The 20,908-nt window shown below is 36.8% G+C and overlaps 1 protein-coding gene across 1 annotated transcript in view; it reads right to left on the reverse strand.

The window, feature by feature from the left end:
- The window catches only part of LOC104270308, a gene marked incomplete at its 3' end in the record, with an annotated part of 44,402 nt that overhangs the window by 13,355 nt on the left and 10,139 nt on the right, over positions 1-20,908 (reverse strand). The window contains exons 2-8 of the mRNA XM_009864631.1: positions 18,196-19,224; positions 16,744-18,090; positions 13,596-13,778; positions 11,038-11,205; positions 9,205-9,306; positions 5,429-5,539; positions 3,660-3,838 (exon numbers count right to left, since the gene is read on the reverse strand). Coding sequence (XP_009862933.1) covers positions 3,660-3,838; positions 5,429-5,539; positions 9,205-9,306; positions 11,038-11,205; positions 13,596-13,778; positions 16,744-18,090; positions 18,196-19,224 — 3,119 coding nt within the window. The remainder of the gene's footprint in view (positions 1-3,659; positions 3,839-5,428; positions 5,540-9,204; positions 9,307-11,037; positions 11,206-13,595; positions 13,779-16,743; positions 18,091-18,195; positions 19,225-20,908) is intronic.

Genomic DNA, 20,908 nt, shown 5'->3' on the forward strand with positions numbered 1-20,908 from the left:
AATCTCTTCTTTTCATGTAGGTGGGAAAAAGACAGCTCAGAATGGGTAATTCCTACCTGTAAATAACAATGACGAGGAAATGTAGCTCTCTGTGTTTGTTAGTACGGACTAAAGCAGATGATGAAACACCCATCTTTTCTCCACAATGAAACATTATATGCAGCCTTTCAGACACAAATAACAGGCCTGGTTGTCTTTACATAGGAGAAATTCAGGCATGGCTTGGCTGGAGTCACTGGAACTGAGCCAATGTGAGGGGTTTTTTTCCTAACATCAGAATGAGGACCAGAAAATTGATGAGTCTGGTTAGTTTGCTGGATATTGACAGGCAGATTATCTATTGTTTTTTTCCCCTTAAATTAGTCTTGCTTTCAATGAACTGTTTCAAAGAACATCTTATATGCTCTGAGTGGAAAACTTTTTCCTCCTGAGCGAGGCAACGCCTGGAACCTAATGTTTCCAACATAATCATGCAGCTGATGTTACATAAATGCTGTGTTAAACTAAGAACACTATTTGTAATTCCTTTTGAAAAGAAAGAGGAATGAACAGCAACTGTGTACATTGTTCTTCTTATGCCCTGATAGAAATCATACCAGAAGAAAGAAGGACTGCCAACAAGTCAAACTAAACTCCCTCTTACTTCATTTGGGCATTGGATCTTTCAGTAGTGAAGAAGTGGATTTGCATTTAAATATCTTTCTATCTGTCTTACTAAATGACTCTTCAGAGTACTTGGTAAGCACATAAGGCAGTGAAGGTTGTTGCGCTTTCAGTTGCTGAAACAGTACTGCAGTATTTCAGTGTATTCTCTGGAGTCCAGACACAGAGAGAGAGGAGATGGCAAAAGAAAGTATGAAATAATCTAAAAAGTGATAGAATGGCATTAGTACTGGATCATGCAAGAAAATAAGCAGTAGTTATTATTTTACATACTTTATGCAGTGCTTTAAATTTAAGCAAAAGCAAATGCATGCTTTCAGTGGCTAGAGAGCCTACTATGAAAGCATAATGTTGGTATGATTGAAATACTTATGTTTTCAATGCAATATGTAAGAGAAAAGTAGCTGGGGAAGAAAAGATAGGCTTAAAAAGAAACCTGCTAGTTGAAAGAAAGAAAAAAAAAATTAATGAAGTATTAATGATTGCAAGATTATGGAGCACTTTCTAATCCTCAATCTAGTTTATCTGACACTATTTGTCTTCAGAGATACTTGACTACAAGTTAGAGACTGTTTAAAAGGCATAACTAGTTTTTTTATTTACATTTCAGGAGTTTGATGAAGGACTTGACTAGTATTGCTACATGTTTGTATCCCTTATAATGTGTGATTTTTTTGTTTATTTTTGTTCTGAGATCAGAATAGGTAGTGTTGAAATAATGACAATAGAAAGCCAGACTGTTTTGTTGTGTACCCTGTGGTTCTGCAGCATAACCCTGATTATATATACAATATACAATTCTATATTGCTAGTGTGTATATCATGGCATATGCAGAGAAATAAGCCTATTAGATTTTATGCTGGAAATGTCGAGTAGGTAGAGAATTGTAGAAGAGCAAGCTCTTTCTATAATTTTTAATTACTTTTCACAAAATGTCTTTTTCCCACAGAAGTGTTTGGTTTTGATCAAGAAGCTTAAATGTTGAAAGCTTGATTAGTTTCAATTTGGATATGAAACTGTAGTGCGTCATGTGAATTTCTTTCTTTGTGTTAACAGCATTATCCATGAAAAACTATGCCTAGGATCACCAGGAGGAGGGACCAGAATGCATTGTGGGAAGTATAAGAGATCTTGAATTAGAGAGAAAGACTAACCAATGCAGTCCTCAAAGTATATTCCTTGAGAAATATTGCATCAGCATCTTTCAGGCAAAAATAATTTCGTTTCTAGTTTTTACAAAAAAGGAAAAATGAATTGAGGATTTTGGTGGAGTGGCTCTACTGTTCATATAAAGATCACCAAACAGGCTAATATATGTAAACAAAGAAATGAAATACGTGGATAGGAGACTGATGTATGAAATAGTGAGATGTGACATAGTAGAAAAAAACTCCAACAATATAAAGCTAGATCTAGGAGTGAAGCCTGTAGTATTAGTTTCCCTATTGTCTTCTGCTAGTTGAACTTCCTTAACATCATCTTACTGTCTAGATTAAATTCATATTCATTGCAAAGCTGTGCGAGTATACATGTATATGTGTGTACACGTATGTGTGTGCATGTATATCTATGTCCTTTATATGTTGAGTTGACCAAAAGTGTGTGACCATGTTAGAAAGGATAAAAGCTATTTACAAGTCAAGGACTTACCACCATGCAGTTTTTGATTAAGGATGGATGTGGGTGTATTTCACTGTTATGTGTTCAAATCGTGTGTTTGAGATGAACTCATTTCCATCTGTTTCTACGCAGCAGATATTTCTGCTGATGCCCTTCCTATGTTATCTGGGGAATTCCCTGGAAGCTACACTGTCTTCATCTGGTGATAAATCCCTCACCAAGGCAAATTTACTCAGCTTCGCTAAGTTTCCTTGAAGGTAGGTTAAAATGCATGCTAAGTGGATGACCTTGAATCTTTTTTACAACCTGTAGAATGTTTTACCACAAAGAGCCTTGAGCGGATCACATTCTTTGAAATTGATTTGTTTTATTTTACAGACATAAATTTCTCAGTGAATAACTTCATCATGAAGCTATACAAGGGAAAAGATTAACAACTTGTAATTACATGCAGCACTGACTGAACAGACTATAAGGCTACAGTAGGGTAGGTGAGTTTGCCAGCTCCACTGTGGCCAGGGCTGTGAGTCGTGCCCACACCACCCAAACTCAGAGCTAACCACTTAAAGGAAAAGCTCTTCTTTTTTCTCTCTTTTCCATTTTTTCTCTCATTCTTTTTTCAGTGATTGTTTATTAATTTATGAGAGTTGTGAATAACTGTGTAATATACTCAAATGTTTGTTAGCTGACATATCTGTGAAGCCAACGATATCAGGCCATTAAGACTCACTATACATCTAGAAAGCTGTAAATTATGCCATATTGAAATGGAGCTTCAGGATAAAGCCAAATAAAAAAAATCCTTTTCGTGATGCACCTATTTTACTCCTTTTTGGATATCTACTGTTTGGTGAAGTTAAATTCTTAAATGCTACTTAGATGTCTTAGGTGCTATACAGGTCCCTGCTCACATGACAGAAACTGAAGTGCTGAGCAATGCTACTCTGAAGAAACTGAGCCTTCCCAATACTACTCTGTGCAGGTCTATAGCTCATCCACACACACAAAGAAATATCATGGTCATGTCTGTATAAGAAAATACATATAATGTTAGATGGAATACAGGGTGTACATGCATCTGAAACTTCTCATCTCATCCACAGCGCCTCGGAGTCTATTCAATTCATGATGATCAGAATTATGGGATTAAACACAATTCCATAAAACCCTGACAGTGTCTATGCCTGTGACTGCCATATAGCAAGGTGGAACTACTGAACAAACCTCCACTATATAGCAAATACAAAGACATTTTTAGGGTTGGTGTTATTCTGTAAATACAAAAATTCAGGATAATGATCTGTAAATTTGAGTACAATACCAATGCATTGCATAGTTCAGGTAGGTAACAACCGCTTCCTCACCAGAATCTTACCTTCTTGTGTTTATAATAGTGTAGGTAGCCATTATGTTTCAGCACAAACCACCTCTTCCTCCAGCCCTTCAGTATTGCTGACTGTGTTCGTTTATGTAAATATCCTCGGCAGGTGGGTCTGGGAGTGTTAGGGTAACGGCTGATATCTGATCCCACCACCATAGTCAGGATATCAGGGCCTAAAATGTTACATGAAGAATGTGAAAACATAGGTGAAAACCATAATCCAGTCTGCCAGTATTTCTGAATACTTCTAAAGGGTATGGAGCAGAAAGGCAGTATTCTATCCCATGAACTTCTTCTCCCAGTGTAGCTTCTAGAAGCAGCAAAGAGCAAAGCAACCTAGGAAACAATGAATTAAATAGACCTGTATTTTGCCTTTTTTAAACAGAGTTCCAGGAATGAAACTAATTTTGTTTTGAAGACTAGTAATGGAGTCAGCTATCTGAAGATACCCCTTAAACAATTTTTGTGACCTAGCTTTACAAGCAGCACCTTTAGGTGCTTGAATATTTAATTGGTTTAGAGAAGTGGTTGGATTTCATTACCTAAATGGGTGTACATTGGAGTCTAGAAAAAAATTGCTGAGAATGCTCTTACTTCCAATTGTCTTATCCATGCTCTTGAGAATTCTTTCTTTTTCATGTCCTGGAGCCTACTAACGTTTCCTGCTATCTGTGCCCCTCACGAAGGGGGTGTGTTTTTGGAGGTTAACCTGTGCTAAAGGTAAGTGTTCAAAGACCGATGTTAGATTGCAAGAGTGTTATTGTTATCAATAAGGTACAATTTCATAATATTTGTGTATGTTACCAATACATCTTATGGCTTTGATTCTAAAAGCCTGAAATTCTGATTGTATCAGACAGTACTTCAGAGCAGGTGACAATATCTTAAAGAAGATTGAGAAATATGACTATGACACACTTTCATTTGCAAGACATTTTCTGGATTTCTCTTCTGGGGACATTTGACTGTGGGAATGCTGTCTGTGTGCCAAGATTTAGGCCAGAGGGTGTTCTCTGAGGAGTTAAAAATACCCAGTAATGAGAGATTTATCTACTAAATAACTTGCCATGTTCTTAAATTTAACAGTGCGAATGGCACCTCTATAATTAAAGAACTTTGTATGTGTCAAGTTAAATTTGTCACTGTCTTGTAAAAGCATTTTAATTTAATTTCCCATGAGCTCGTATCAAAACTATATCTGGGATAAATAAAGGAATGGTAGTAGATTAACTTTCAACATGGTAACAGGAGTGTGTCTGTAGTCATCACAATCCTAGGAAGAAAATACATGATTAATATCACTGACTCCTTGTTTCTGTGGTGCTGCAAGAGGATACCTAATGACATAATCTCTTTATTCTCCTGATTAGACTTCACGGCTTGGAGAAATGGAAATAACTGCTGGGTGCTCTGAATCAAGATGTGAATCTGTCCCTGAGGAAATATAATGCATAAATAAAGGAATTTGTGTCTCTGCAGACACTTTCAGGACTTTCTCAGCCACTTTCTTTAAGGCAGGAGATCCAAAAGCATTACTATCACATGTGGTCTTTGAGGAACATTTTGTATGCCTGCTTTCCTCTGCATTCCTAGCAAGGTCTAGATAAAAGAGAGACTAAGGAAATACTACTGTATTAAATACTAACACATTAAACTGTTTATCAACATCTCTGTGTATCCATCACCCAACTTGTGTGGGTGTATTTGGAGCATTGTACAGTATCCCGAAACATCCATGTGATGTACTGTGATCTCAAACTTACCTTTCCTTGCCAGATTGGCAGCTTCTGAATGTGGCATGCTGGTGACATCAGTTCCATTGACTGCTATCAGAATATCCCCCACCTGAAGCCCTGCTTCTTCAGCTGCACTGTCTAGAATGAATAAAAACCCAAATATTTTATTTAGAATTAAGATATCAAGTGTGTCTATGTGATCAAGATTCTCTAGCAAAACGGGCATCTGTCTAACCAGTCAAAAATTTTCCTTTGGGGCCTTCCTAAAAATGTCCAACTTGGAGGTTTAGCAAGTTTTTCTGAGCAACCATCTAGCTGTTTAAATTACACTTCAGGATTTAGGTACTGGTTCAACACTACATAATCACTGTCAGTGAAAAAACTTCATTTAAAATGCCATTAGAACTTAAATGCTTTAAGATGCAAATAGGCATTTCAGTGTCTGAGCGATTTTGGCCTAAAGTGCAGGCAAAGATCTGGTGTCATGTTCAGTGCAAACATCTATTATCTGGTGAGCTTTGGATTTAAGGCTCCTTTCTGTGCTGATAATTCTCTTGCTAGTTGACAGAATTTGGCTACAGTGTCTTATGGGTTTTGTCTTCAGGAGGAAATAACACAGTAAATCAAAAGAAGGTCAGTGAAGGAGGGACTGGATCAGATCTATTAATGTATCTTCTTGTTTATTTGTTAACTGTTGCAAAGCACATGCACTTGTATTAAAACAGGGCTCAGACACATGCCAACCAGGAATGGAGGCAAATTAACGAAGTGATAAATATGCTCCATTCATGGACACCAATACACAGTTGCTTAAACTCCAGTCACAGGTTTCTTGGATGCAGTATTTTCCTTCTCATTTATAATTAAGCATTCTTAATTTACTATGAAAAAAATGGTTTTGGAAAATAATGTCCTATGCTCATGATGTTTAATGATTTTGTACCCTATCATGCAGCAAATATTATCATTCAGTGTATCTCTGAGGATGTTTAGAAAATGTAGGAAAGATATTATTAAAAGCTTAATAACAAACGAGCATAAAAAAAGCTGTGGCTCACGCCCACGTGCATTAAAAATTATTTGCAAATTTGCAGCTGCCAGGTTATTTTAGTTTGTTGGCCTTGAGGATCTCATACAAGGCTTTATGACTGCAAGTGGTCCTTAAAATATTGTTAACATAGCGTCTCAGTGTGCAAACAAAAATGTATACAAATGCAATATTTATGTCTGTTTTAAAGAAATTAGTAATATTTTAAGAAAACATAATTTTACTAGTTTTTGTCTATAAACACAATAATGTTTTTTTAATTGTTGTTGCTCTTTTAAAGAAATTGTATTTGAAAACAAAGCATACAAATAAACTTAAAAGGAGTGAAATATAATTACATAATTTCAGTTAATAGGTTGCAGGATTAAATTGGCAGGTATTTATGGTTTATTTATATTTAGGTAAAAAAACTTCCCCACATTTTAATTTGAAAGACCTCTTCTGAAGTTACACTCTTTGATATGTGAACAGTAAGGGAATCTGTGTGTCTGTGATTGGGAAATCATCTAAAACTTTTAAGGCTAGAGAGAGAAGAAATATTTCTTTGCAGGAAAGATGATCTTTTATCAGTAGTTACTGAATTTCCCCACAATCTGATAATAACAGCTAGCTGTCCAAACACACACACATTGTCACAGTTCTGATGTTTAGATAAGTGATGACTGAGCTCCGTAATATTTTCTTAAAATAATCAGCAATAAACAACACTAATCCTTAACATTGTAGTCAGAAGTATCTTTCTAATAAGAAAAGCAGATTATTATTTTTCATTCAAAATTACATTCTCAGATTCACAGTAAATCACGTTTCACTTAAGTTATACTGGGAAGATTATCTAGTCTGAAGAACTATAAAAAGATGTTCTGGACTAATTTGAGGTTAGGTAGCTGTTGCAGGATGAAGAATGCTACATAGCTACTTTAGCCATAATTTAATCTAAGTCCTTTGTACGACATTCTGTAAGCAAATGTTTTTCTTAGATTTACATTATTGGCAAAGCTTCAATTGATAATGGAAATTCATGATTGTATTCAGACATGTACAAAACCAGATGATCTTTAGGATCCTGTGAAAAAATCTTGTCTATTTTCATGTACTTTGCAGTGAAAGATTATGAGATTCTTCCATAAACAATAGGCATAGCCATACAGAAAGTAAGGCAACCACCCCTAACATTTCCCCTTATTTCTTTTGAATAGATCTGTCCTTTGCCTGAGTTCCTCTTCTGGAGTGAAAGACTTATTTTTAGTTTTAATAAGTAGAACATTTGTTCTGAGGCAACAAGTTAGAATGACTCTTAGAACTGAACAATAGCATGACACATGACCAAGGTATAGGTCCAACTATGTTCAGAACTGAAGAGGATGCATGGGTTTCTAATACAAATCATAGAGTTGTAAAGTGTTGACCTCTTCAGAAGTGTAATTTTTTTTCCTCTGCATGTTGCTCTTTTGCTTAGGTTTCTGACTTTACTGATATTCCTTAGTAGAGTTTAATGATGACCCTGCTTAGTAGCTCAGCAGGTACATTTTAAAACGATGGGTTGAACTAAAGGATTCACAGGCCTCTGAATTGACAGGCTTTCCCGGTGTTGTCACGAAGCTGGACAACATAATGCGTAAGGCTGGTAAAGTAACAGAGCTATTCTTAAATGCCTTACTAGAGGGTATACACTAGCATTCTTGGTCTAGGATGACATTTTTCATTATATCTGCCATTAGCAGTAGGAATCTATCGGTCTCTTGCAACTTTCTCTTCCTTCTGTAATTCCACTGTGTCCATTCTGATATGCAGGGAGCAGGACAGTAAGCTATATTCTAGATTTGAGAGAAAAAAAATCTTAGGGGGTAGAAAAATGGCTCTGATTCCCTGTGTCTCATTCTCACTGCTGTTACTGAGGAAGCTGATTTTAGCCAGATTTCTAAGATGCCATTTCAGAGCCAATGATTTCGGAAATCATTTGTTTGTGACTCCCAAGATCTCACCCTGAGCGTAACTACCAACACCATGTTCTCCATCATATAGGCATGGTATAGAGCATTTCTCTCTTAAAGGCATTACCATAGAATCATAGAATCAGAATCATAGAATCATAGATTACTGGTTTGGAAGGGACCTCAAAGATCATCTAGCCCAATCCTTTAAAGTAAAGAAATGCAGTTTAAATGAGATTATTTTACACTACATCTTTGTTGAAACTCAACTGCCACTTTTTTGCTCACTCACTCAGTTTTGCGAGTTTCTTCTGGAGTTCCCTACAATCATCAGACCACCCTGCAGAAATTAACAGCACACCTGTTAAGATTTACAGAGGGCTCAATGGAAATCCATCCAGCTAATAAGACTTTTGGAAATGTTGTTGTGAGGACCACTGCATCCTCCTTTTCATTCTTAAAGGCCTGTTGTCATTAACTGATGTCAGTCTTCAAAAGTTCTAGACTTTACATCTGGAGAGAGGCTGGATGCAGACACTTAGATAAGATATCAACAGGAATGGAACAACACAGAACAGTGGAGTCTGGTTTACCCATAGGCATCTTAGGGTTCTTAAAGAGTTTGCCACAAGCAAATCAAGGATATGTCATTAAACATCTTATTTATGTACATATTTATTACATATTATTGTATCACAAATGTTATATATTATGTATATTATGTTAGATTAGATTACTAAATATTACATATTTACTAAATATTACATATTTATTTTTATTCATATTCATAGGGGAAGTTAACCAGGACAAGCATAACTTACTTGTGTCAACCTCAGTCACAAGGATAGGCTTTGAGAACTGGATCCTGAAACCCCAAGGGTAATTGCCAATTCCTTTAGAAATCTTCACCGTTCTTTCACGAACTGCAAAAAAAAGAGAAAAGATATCCCTTTTTCTCCACAAATTGAGGTCAGTTTAAGCTGCAGCTGCCTGTTTGTTAAAGTTCTTATCACTAGACACTGACAGGTATTAGTTGTACAAGTGGCTGTGGTGCTTTCAGTATCACTCCTGGCTGCTTGGTGCTGCTCCTCTGTCAATACATACCCCCTCATGCCATGAGTGATCGAATGCCATTCATGTTAGGGCAAAGACAGACAGCATCAGTGATGTGTGCTTTGATCAGCAGTGTGAGTTAAGTGGCCAGACTTTGCAATGAAGAGGCGGAAAGGTATTCAGATATTCCATTCTGCTGATGGCATGTTTGGAGATAAAAACTCTCCTTCTCTCTGTGTCAGACCTCTAAGCTGCAAATATAAAATACCTTCTCAATTCTCAAATAAATTTAAATCTGTTTCTTGTAGTTTCATTCTTTCTATGATTTAGAAGGCCTCTATCTTTTGGATACCAATTGTTTAACTTTCCTTTCATCTACACTTCCCTGTCCACTCCCAGCATCCACTGCCTCTCCATCCTCTAGTCCAGCTCTCCACCACGTTGGTGTTTCCTGCCACCAGTGACTGTACCTACGTGAAATGTCTTTCAAGTCAGCAGAATTTAACATATAAATTTAAGACTTTTTAATCCTCGGTAAAACGGAAAATCAGGGTCTAATTGCCTACTTCCAACTTTTTCTCAGGGTCTAGTATTACTGTTGTGTCTCAGATAGTCTGGCTTGTTAGTAAATCTTATACTCACGAAAGACTTCAGTGTAAACCTGAATTCTCAGAACATCTGGTTTTGATTGTTTGACTGTCTTACCACAGTTGTTGAATCGAGGCCAGTTTAATAATAATTTATGATGGCTGTTTTGTCTTCAAACTGTGTACTATTTGGAAGATAGATATTGCTTTAAATGTTACTTTACATCCAGGTAAATTGATGTTACCAGTTTAAAAGAGCATAGATATTAAATATCTACATTAATAATCTTCCTGAACTTCTGAGCTCTGCTCTGGAAAAGAGAGAATCAACATGGCTCTCCAGAATATTCTCATATATTTTAAGAGGGAATTTTCATATCTGGGGATTTATAGAAGACATTTGTTTTCTCTCATATTGTGAATGATTTATGAGCTCCAGGTAAGAACTAACTCCTGGAAAGATACAGGGATGCTTCATTTTTAGTTCATTTTCAGCACCTTAACATTTGCAAGGCGCAGGAAAATCTCCCATCCTCTTGCAAAAGTTATTCTACATATCTGTTTGCATGACAGAGTTTAAACTACAAATAGAACAACTCTTCATATCCACACATGACTTGATTCTTCTCTTTCTAGATCTATTATGTTTGGATGTTCAATGGATATTATGATCATTATAATACTTTATGTCCATAAAGAGCTCTCTATGATTTTGTTGTACCTGACGAAGCTATGAAATTACATTGCTTCTACCCTTATCATGCAGCAAGAGATGAGGTGTAATTATGATCCTTTACCACTATCAATTTTGTTGTGTAATTACGACATTTTGCAAGACAATAGCTAAACAATACTACTTACAGGTTTTGAAACCTTTCACCTGCTTGGGTTGATCTTTTTCCTATCTTCAGCATAAGCATCCAGCATCTTCTCCAAAATTCTTCCTGGAATGCTTGGAATGCCTCAAATAAATAGTTTCATGACATTTATTACGGGTTGCTTTAGCCAACTTACTTGCGACTGGTCTAGGTCGTTTGCTGAGACATCTAGGACTATTATCTGGAGAGACATCGTCTCCTCGGAAAACCCAGGAAGCAGAATGAAAGTTTTCTGTGTAAAAACCTCTGTCTTCATTTTCAGAATGTAGTCCAAGATCTACTGACCGAGCATCTTCTGAATTTACTGGCATGAGGATAAAACAAGTAAAATGAATGTCAGTAGGGAAGAATGTCAGGAGGAAAAGGTCACAAAAAATAACAGACCTCAGCCAGTCAGTGTGGAAGAAGCGCCACAAGCTTCTTAATGTCCTGTTTGTAGTGTCCGTACTTAGTTCTGGAATTTTACTGCTGTTTAAGAGGCAGTCTACAAAGATGTCTGAATATAAGATCACAACATTGAATGCTGTTTCTTGTTGAATTTAAATGACAAGAGAAGTCTTACTGCAAATCATCAAATCGGAAATGGCACCTCTTTAAGAGAAGTCTGTCTTTAATCAATTCTTAAACTCTCTGTATTAATGTGTCTATGTAGACAAATAAGTCACATTCACAGGCTTCTGCCTTATTATACAGAAAGTATGAGATGACACGATTAACTGTATAAAAAGCTACAATTATTTGTAAAATAAAACTCCCAAATAAACAAAAAAACCCACCAATAATTAAATACAGGTAGGCTGATATATTTAAAGCACTTCTTAGCTTGTTATTATGGATTTATAAACTATGAAAACCTAGACTGGCACCAAGCAATTCAGTACAGGTACAGTATTTTGCCACTGTAATACTGAATCATTGTAACTGTAGTAGAGCACAAAATGTGTCAGATAGGCAAAAACAGAGAAATAAATGCTGCCACGCTGGCATTATGGAGTTATGGCAAGTCCTTTCTTGAATGTCTTTTCATTTCTTTCCTCTTCAAGCTTTTGGCACAGATATCAAACTGAGCAGTTTATGAGAGTCAGCAACAAGTTGCACTTTGGCTCTTCTCAGCTGCTATAAGTAAGCATGTAAGGAGCAGCTGCTTCCAAATATTGATTAGAGTTCTCTCAAGTTTGCAAACACCAGGGAACAGCCTAGCTACCAAAGCAAAAGGGACAGAAGTCTCAGACCTATTGTATACTATCCAAAATGACTGAATTGTCAACTAACAAAGCTACCAAAAGCTTTGTCTCAAGGAAAGAAATTTTAGCTCTTGCAGCTTGTTGTATGTGGTTTTCTTTTTATTTGCTTGGTGGTTGGTTGTTTGTCTGTTTGTTAGTTTGATTGTTCTCTGTGAAAGCAGCATGTACATGATCTAGTAAAATTTATGGTCCAGCTTCATATTCAAAACCCAGTACTGTTGAAATAGGAAAGAATTTTTCTTTGTGTATGTATCTCCTGATAGCATTTTTTTTGTGCTCTGGTTCTTTGCCATACTAGATTTCTAATGTCCTTGCGGCAGAGTTGATTCTGTCAAGAATGGAAAATGCTACTAATAAACAGTGAAATGACAGTCATCCCTGCTGCTTTATTAATAGGCATTAAAAATCTAGGGACTGATTCAGTTATCTGAACATAGGTGGCTAGCACCATATTAGATGCCCTAAGGTACCTTACTTACCATCTAGTTACTGATTCAAAAAGGCATGGGTCCCCAGTAGGTTACGTATCTCTATTGGAGTCCCAGCAACAGCAGACATCTATGATCAAGACATGAGTTGAGGCCCTGCTGATGTAGGACTTACCTCTTCAGGACAGGGGTACAACATATTTAGTTTATCTTGTATCAGATCTACACTGAACACTCAGACCTCTCAGTCTTCTATTGGTTTGTATTTAACCTTCTGAAAAAATGATGTTATACATCTACAAATGAAACTCCCCTCACCAAAAGTAATCATAATAGTGTGAAATATCTCCCCAGGGGAGTGCACATTTTTCCATCTGTATGAAGTACTTGGATTACTAAAATAGCAAAACAGGAGGTAAAGGCAGTGTGAAGTAAGAAATGCCACATTTGTTCTCTTCTAGATTGTGTAATCTTTGCTTGGCTTCTGATGTGTAAATTCATTAAGCAAATGAATTCCCTCCCATATGATTTAAACTGATGAGTTTAGCACAGGCACAAGCTTATGGTGAGCTGACAGATTTCATAATGAGATAGTTACGACACTGGAGGGACGGTGAAGGACAACCTAGACAACAAGCCTGAAGGTAAATGATGGACTAGGTGGTTACCTTAGCGAGAAGGATGCCCAGCTCACCATGGCATTAACACAAGCAAAGCAGGCGTCAGTGTAATGATTTTTGTTACACTCTTGAAGTTGCTGCCATGATTACTTGTTGTCTGTGCCCAGAACTTGTCTTGACATTAACTGCACATGGACAAGGATGATATGTTTTCAATCAGGTTATTCACTAGGCTATATGAAGGAGAGAGGAGTTTAACTCCAATGGTGAGGTATAGTTCAATTTAATAAAATGTGCTTGCTCATGATAAAAACAGCTTAGATTGTTTTTCATAGATGAAAACCCTGTCAGTGTCAAACATACGAAGGATAAAGAATACAATTGTAAAACTAAAGTACTCACTTGATCCCTCAGTGATTGTGCTGTTTATGGAGCTTCCGCCCGTTGAACTGCATTTTTTGCTGTCTTTGAACTGCTTCCTTCTCCTGGCCCACTGGTCTATTGCTTCTTCCTGGGAACTATCGCTTGCTCTGGTGTCTTTCATCAAAGGTATCTTTCTGGTTTTATTCATTTCTGACTTCAAATCTGAATTATAACCAGACATTTTTTTTTTGTGAGAAATGCATAAGATAACTTAAGTAATTATATTTGTTTCCAAATTCTAGATCTAAGACAAAATAGTACAGAAAATACTCATTAAATGCATATTTTAGACTAATTGAGGTCTTCACATAGAGAAAAGTACATGTGATTACCTTCTGGTATTTATATCTGTATTTAAATAACTACATAGATATTTGTATAGTGCTACTTTTATGAAGAACTGTGTAAATAACTCATGGATTTTATTTATAGCTGCTCATCAGTATGTATATATAAAGTGCTGTATAAATATTAAAAATCTTGCAAGACACATATGAAGATAAAAAAAGAGTATATTTTTCTATGTTATCTTTTTTTCTAGGTAGGGCAGTATAAATTTATTTATTGTATTACCATTTCAGCTAAAACAACAATTGGAAAACAGACTTTGTGTTAAATTCAGATTCATGTTGGATTGTTAGAAAACACATTTGTATCAGAGAAGGGCCATGACGATGAACAGATGAGCAGCCCTGAGGGAAAGGACTTGAGGGTACTGGTGGACTAAAAGCTGGACATAAGCTAGTGATGTGCACTCATAGCCCAGAAGGCCAATTGCATCCTGGGCTGCATCAAAAGAAGTGTGACCACCAGACTGAGAGAGGTGATTCTCACCCTCTACTCTGCTCTGAGGAGACCTCACCTGGAGTATTACACGCAAGTCTGGAGCCCCCAGCGTAAGAAGGGCATGGACATGCTTGAGTGATATACTGTGAGGGTGGAGAGGCACTGGAACAGATTGCCGAGAGTAGTTGTGGATGCATCATCCCTAGAATGTTCAAAACCAGCCTGGATGAGGCTTTGAGTAACCTGCTCTGGTGATGGTGTCCTTGCCCTTTGCAGTAGAATTGAAAACAGATGATCTTTAAGGTCCCTTCCAATTCAAACCATTCTATGTTTCTACAATTCTGAAAATGCAGCTGTAACTCACTGGCAAGGGCAGTCAGTGAGCCCAGCATGAACAGACTCCCTAGAGAATTGTGTAAGTGCTCTCCTGGCTCAGTAGTCTCTTTCTGGCTTCAGTCAGATCTCCATCACAGACCTGTGTTACTAAACCCCTTTTCCAGGCGGCTGACTATTGCTGAGAGTGAGGAAATCAACTTTTTATAGCTCTCTTGTAGTGACCTTTGAACGAGTCCTTGCTCCTCTGACAATAATTAAGTTCCCACAACAACAGCAGATTTCTAAATTGCCTGGACTTCTCTCCTCCACCCAGTTCACAGCAAACGAATCTGTTTTTCTCGTCTGTTCTAGTTGCTTTCACTCTTCCTTGAAAAATCCCACATTTCCTTTCCAGTGTCACTGAGTTACTGTGCGTGGGAAGTCTCACATTTACCCTTGTGCCCACTGTGGGCATGGTATTCCCACATTACAAGTGGACCTTGATTCATATTAATGCATTTTAAAACTTTGAATGCTTATACCGATTTCTGGATGTACACTTTTACATATTTAAGGTAAGACCTCTGCAGCATTGCTAAGAACATAGATGGAAGATCAAAACATGACCGTAGACCAAAACAGGGACAAAGTAACAGACTAGGTGAGGTGATAGGTAAGAGAAAGAACACACATAGATAATTCTTAGCAAAGGGTAAAAGGGAAGAGAAAAAAATAAAAACACAATGCAAGAAGTAGATACACCTCACTTTGGTGACGTGTGTGTAACCACTAAGGTCTAATGTATGAGAAATCATTTTTTTTTGACCATGAAGGCTTCTTTTAGTGTCTTCTCTCTCTAACTTTTTCTAAGACGATTTCTATTTAATTAACTCTCTACTTATCGTACTATTCTAGATATTGAATTACACAGTAAATCTAACTGTATAGTATATTTATATAGTCTACATGGACTTGAGATATTTTTGAAGTTTTCATTATCAGTGCCAAACAAGACAACCTTGGAGGACATACCAGTAATTTCTGCAGATACTGCGAAATAGAAAGATCATTGAAAACTTTCTGATGCTTTTTACTAGAGTTCTTGAAGACATTTTCCCATGATAAGCATGTATTTTTCAACATTATAAATCTCCTAACCTCCAAACCTGCTGGAAACGTTCGGGAGAGGACCATCTGAATTACATTCACAAGTAATTTGGTTAATATTAAAAAATTAAAATTAAAATTATAATTAAAAATTGGCTTCTGTTCTCAAAAATCTACATACACATATGTGTGTGTACGTATTCTTGATGTAAAAATCTTACATTATAGTGTGCAGTACCCCACTATAGTTTTACATTTTTATGATTAAAACAGTTCTTTAAAATGACAAGTTATGGATACAGGTGGATGGATTACAGAAGGGAAGATAAGAAAGTTTGTAAAAGTCTTGTTATTATAGATAATCCTTTTTCATATGCAGTATTCCTAACTAGATAGAGGAAAAGAGAAAGTTAAATGATCCACCATAGTAGTTCCACGACATGTAAAATCGCAGCTAGAATTAGGACTGAGATGTATTTAGAATTCAGTATTTGCTTAGATCAAATGGATTTCAAAAACAGATTTATGTGGTTTTAAACATTGACTAGATCTCTGAGTTCATGCCACATGGCGACAGCAAAAAACTCCCAAACCCTTCCTGGTTTGATACTTGCATCTCTGGCTAGATGTGTAGGATGGGTTGACTGTTGAATGTAGAAAACTAATTTCATGAGCAAAGCTGCATTAATTTTTTATTCATATTTTTTAAAAAATTTACTTGGCTCTACAAGATGGCCCCTAGGATTCTCAACATAACAACTGTATATCATAACCAAATGATGAAGCATATACCAATATAATCTATTTGTAGAATTTTAATATACTTTTAATTTCCCAAAAAGAATGTTAGCAAAACACTAAACAACCTATGCAAAAGGTATGTAAGTGATACTAACTCCAAAACTCTTGTAACACCTACCTTTCTGACTAATCTCTTTTACTGAAGTTGGGGGGATATCTGCATTCTGATGAAAATCTTCTTTCATTTCAATCTTCTTCTCAGCTTCGTCAGAGTTGGATTTAGCTAACTGAGGTGGCTGAAGTGCTCCAGGATCTCTCTTTAAGCTATCATCAGTTGACTGGTTACTGCAAAAGTTCTCCAGTTTTCCCAAGACATTTGAATGTTCTATAAAGTTCTCCCTCTTTTCTGTATATGAGGAAGAGGTAGCTAATATGGCAGCCTGTGCTGAATCATTATGGCTGTCAGATTCAACCAGGTTATCCTCAGATGCAGCCTGAATCTCAGAAAAGCTTTCTAATTCATTATTTATGTCATGCTCCTTGCAATCTAACAGCAAAGATGACAGCAAGGATTTTTCTTGTATACTACAGGGAAGTTTAGTCTCTTTTCTTACTGCAGACCCAAGAGAATTAGTTATCGATTTAGTGTCACCCTGGATGAGTCTTCTTTCTAGTTCTCCAGTTATCACAGTCATTACTGAGCCTCTCCTTTTTGTCACTTCAGGCTCTGTAGAGGGTGGGTGAACATTCTGCTGTAAAGCTAAAAGCTGATTTTGGGCACTTTTTGAAAATCTGTAATTAGTACTTTCCTTGTCATTAGCAAGTTCAACTGAAGGGCTTCTAGAACAGGGAGAGACCTGTGCTAGCTGAGCTTTGTTCTGCAATTCAATGTGCTTTTCTAGATGGTTGTACTCTGATGATGCTTCATCAAAACCATCCTCGGTAGACTCAGAGTCTTCCTCCCATATGGCTTGGTTTTCTAAACACTCTTCAAGTCCATTTTCCTTTTTCTCATTTATCGTACCACTGGAATGAAGACTCTCCATTAAAGTTTCTTCTGTTTCTTCACCTTGCCGCACATAGTCTGCATATTCATTCAGTAAACAAGTGTCATCCAGACTTTCTTCGGGCTCAGATGAGTAAATGGTAATATTGTGATCAAATGATGTGAAAGCATACTGATAGGAAGACTTAAGACCTCTCAAACTTCTCAGTGAGGAGGTCAAGTCAGGACACTTAAAAAGTTCCGTGTAGCTTCTATGAACATGCGAGTTCCTATCAGAGACATCTCCTGCTTTGATCTCCTTAGGTAACACTTTTAAGGATGGCAATGAATAAAAGCCAGAATCCCTTCTAGGGGGAACTGGTGATGGGAGATCAAGGGTAGTATCTGGGAAAGACTTTCTTCGTGCTGGTTTTTGCCCCATGTCTCTGCATTTGTCACAGTTGTATCTTTTTAGACCTGGTGCATTGTTCTTACTGACAAACTCCTTCCCAACATTTGAGTTATTCAAGGTATAACTAGCTACAAGACAATTTGTATTATTTATTTTTGAGAAAAGTATTTTATCCTTTGAAAAATCTTCCTTTTCATTGGTGAGGCCTTCAGAGTCCTTTTTGTTATTGTTACAGAAATAATTTTCTCCCCTCCAAATTCTGAAGGCTGTAGAAAGGTTGTCGGATTCCTTTCTGTCATCAACAGGGTACAAAGATACCCCCTCTGCAATTGTATCCAAATGCATTTTGTCACAGTCAGCAAATTCTTTAGGTGGAGGGAGAAGTGTACATCCATCTGGGAATGTATAGTCGACTTTTTCGTGAAAGCTAAAAGATGACTTACAATCTGTGTTGTAAGGTGTCTCTGTTACAGAATAATCAGTTTCACTCCAATATGTGTCTTCACGTTCCCTGTTGCAGGTTTTGTTCTGTGCCTGTTCACTAGGTTTGATGTTAACCTTTAAATTCTCCTTTCTGCTGGTATATTCCACTTTAATTTCCTTTGCTTCAATGTTCATTTTCAGGGAGACATTTTTGTTGATGGCTGTTTGAATTTTACGTTTAGAGGATCCCCTATATTTCACATTGTGTTCTGCTTTATGGCTGGTTGAAGGACACTGGTTCTTTGAACACCTAGAACACTGGCTTTTCTGGTATTGTTTTTCATGGCAACGTTTATTGTTCTTAGAACTTCTTCTTTTCTCAGCTACAAGGTTTGTTCCAGAATCAAACAAAGAAACATCTGTAATTTCTACTTTTACATTAAAAGAACCATATTTTACCTCTGCAGTAATTTTTCCAGTAGACAAGCTAATGAACTCTACAGAGTCTTGCTTGCTCCACAGTGTAATTTTTTCTGTGGATGAGCCCTCTGATTCACCAAAAGTTACTGTAGCAAGGGTTTCATCTCGCTGAGGAGCGAACATGTGAGTGGGGTGGTTCTTCTCCTTCTTTCCTTCTTTTTCACTGTCTGATATGTTATCAAGGTCTCTATCTTCAGATGCATCTGAGCTACTCTGATTCTTGCTTTCATGATCTTTTCCATCTTCTTCAGTACTCTTTACATCCAGTGACTCAGTGAAGTGAGCCAGAGCCTCATCTGCTTTATTTTCAAGGCTTCCTAAATTTTGCTGACATTTACAAATGGGTGACAACTGTTCATCTGATTTAAGGTGGAAAAAAAAAAAAAAAAGAAAAAACATTTTTCTCATGGCTTGGCAAGCAGTGTCATAAATGTATGATTAGCTTTGAGACACTTCTCATAGAAAATGCCTGTTTTATTTTTAATATTTATTGTATTTTCCACAACATTATTTTATCATTTTAATATCAACTATTTTTGTCTTTATTGTCAGGTAAGTAATGTGAGTACAGATAAACAGCATAGGACATGTTAACTCACTCTGATTGGAGGAAATGAACATGTTAACACTTTTTTTTTTTTACAGTTGTTAGGAGATAAGGTTTCTATATGCATATAGAAACATCTACCCATTTTACTTCTATTACTTCTCTTGGTATTTACTTTGTTCCTGCAAACAAACTGGGACAATCAATATCTGATTGCATATTTGCAATTTTGAGTAAATTACGTGGAATTTGACTTTCATAATCCTTTTACAGGTGAGCAAACAAAGGGATTTATGAATATTGTCATAGCTACTCAGTGGATCAGTGGCACATTGCCAGTAGGTGTGAGTTACAGCGTCCTGTCTGAAGCAGAAGAAAATACTGTGTCCTGGCAGGAGCTGTGCAAGGCAAGATTTCGTGGTGCTCATACAATCACACAGAATTCTGCCTTGCTTAGGTTTTGGTTGTTTTTCTCTTTTTTTTTTTTTAGAATAGATCATGTGCATTAGAGGATAACAGTTTATAGTGACATGTGCCTAAGTAGAATTAGGACAAGCTGTCAAACTTAGTCAACATTGAGAAATTTACATTGAGAATGCTTTAAATTTAAGGCAATTAAATGTGAACATCTTTGCAAACACTTTGCCAGAAATAGCTAGGATATCAGCTCAACTGAAATAAATGAACTAGCCTCATCAAGACTGTACCTGTATATACCCATACTTGAGCATAAATAATTGCAATTTGACAAACAGCTTTGGGCACAAAGATGAATTTCTGTCTTGATGAGTGAGTGGGGAATGACCATCTATGTTCTGATGTGTTAACTTCAAATTAAACATCTCTGTAAACTTACATTCTCTGGAATCAGAGCTCTTTCTGCCCTTGCAGCTTTTTCTTCTTTTTCTACTCATTCTAAGAACTGAGGGCATCTGGGTTCCACTCTTCTGTGTGGGAGGGAAAACATTTGACAATGAGAAAGTTTATCTAGAATAATTTTGCTTTTTAACTTGGCTTTTCTACTGGCTATAATGAAAAATAGAAAAGTGCTAGAGTGAGTACTAATGCATCTAGTTTCTTGTCTTGGTAATTTGGGACGAAATTTTCAAAAGTTTCCAAATAACAGCTTAAAATCACGATATGATGATCTCAGCTATGGGGCCTGAACCTGAAGTTTGAGGAAGATTTGGGCAGTGCTTGGCCTTTCCCAGCCTATGATTTTATCTGATTCTCATTTCTAGAGATTAAAATTCTGTTTTAAGCACTCATTTTAAAGTTAATCTTTTTATATATATATTGAAATATACATATGGCAGGCTATCACAGAGGACTGTGTGAGCTGAGCTGGATTGAAAGAGAGGGGGAGAGGAGGAGCAGCAGTGTAAAGGGGTGCATGAGCAGTGCATGAGTGAAGCAGCAGTCAGTGGTTGGTTCCCTTATGGCCAGAGAAACAATCATGGTCATGACACTGCTGAAAAACCACAGGAAGAAAGAGT

This window comes from Apaloderma vittatum, unplaced genomic scaffold (genome assembly GCF_000703405.1).
Source record: "Apaloderma vittatum isolate BGI_N311 unplaced genomic scaffold, ASM70340v1 scaffold990, whole genome shotgun sequence".
Classification (NCBI taxonomy): domain Eukaryota; kingdom Metazoa; phylum Chordata; class Aves; order Trogoniformes; family Trogonidae; genus Apaloderma; species Apaloderma vittatum.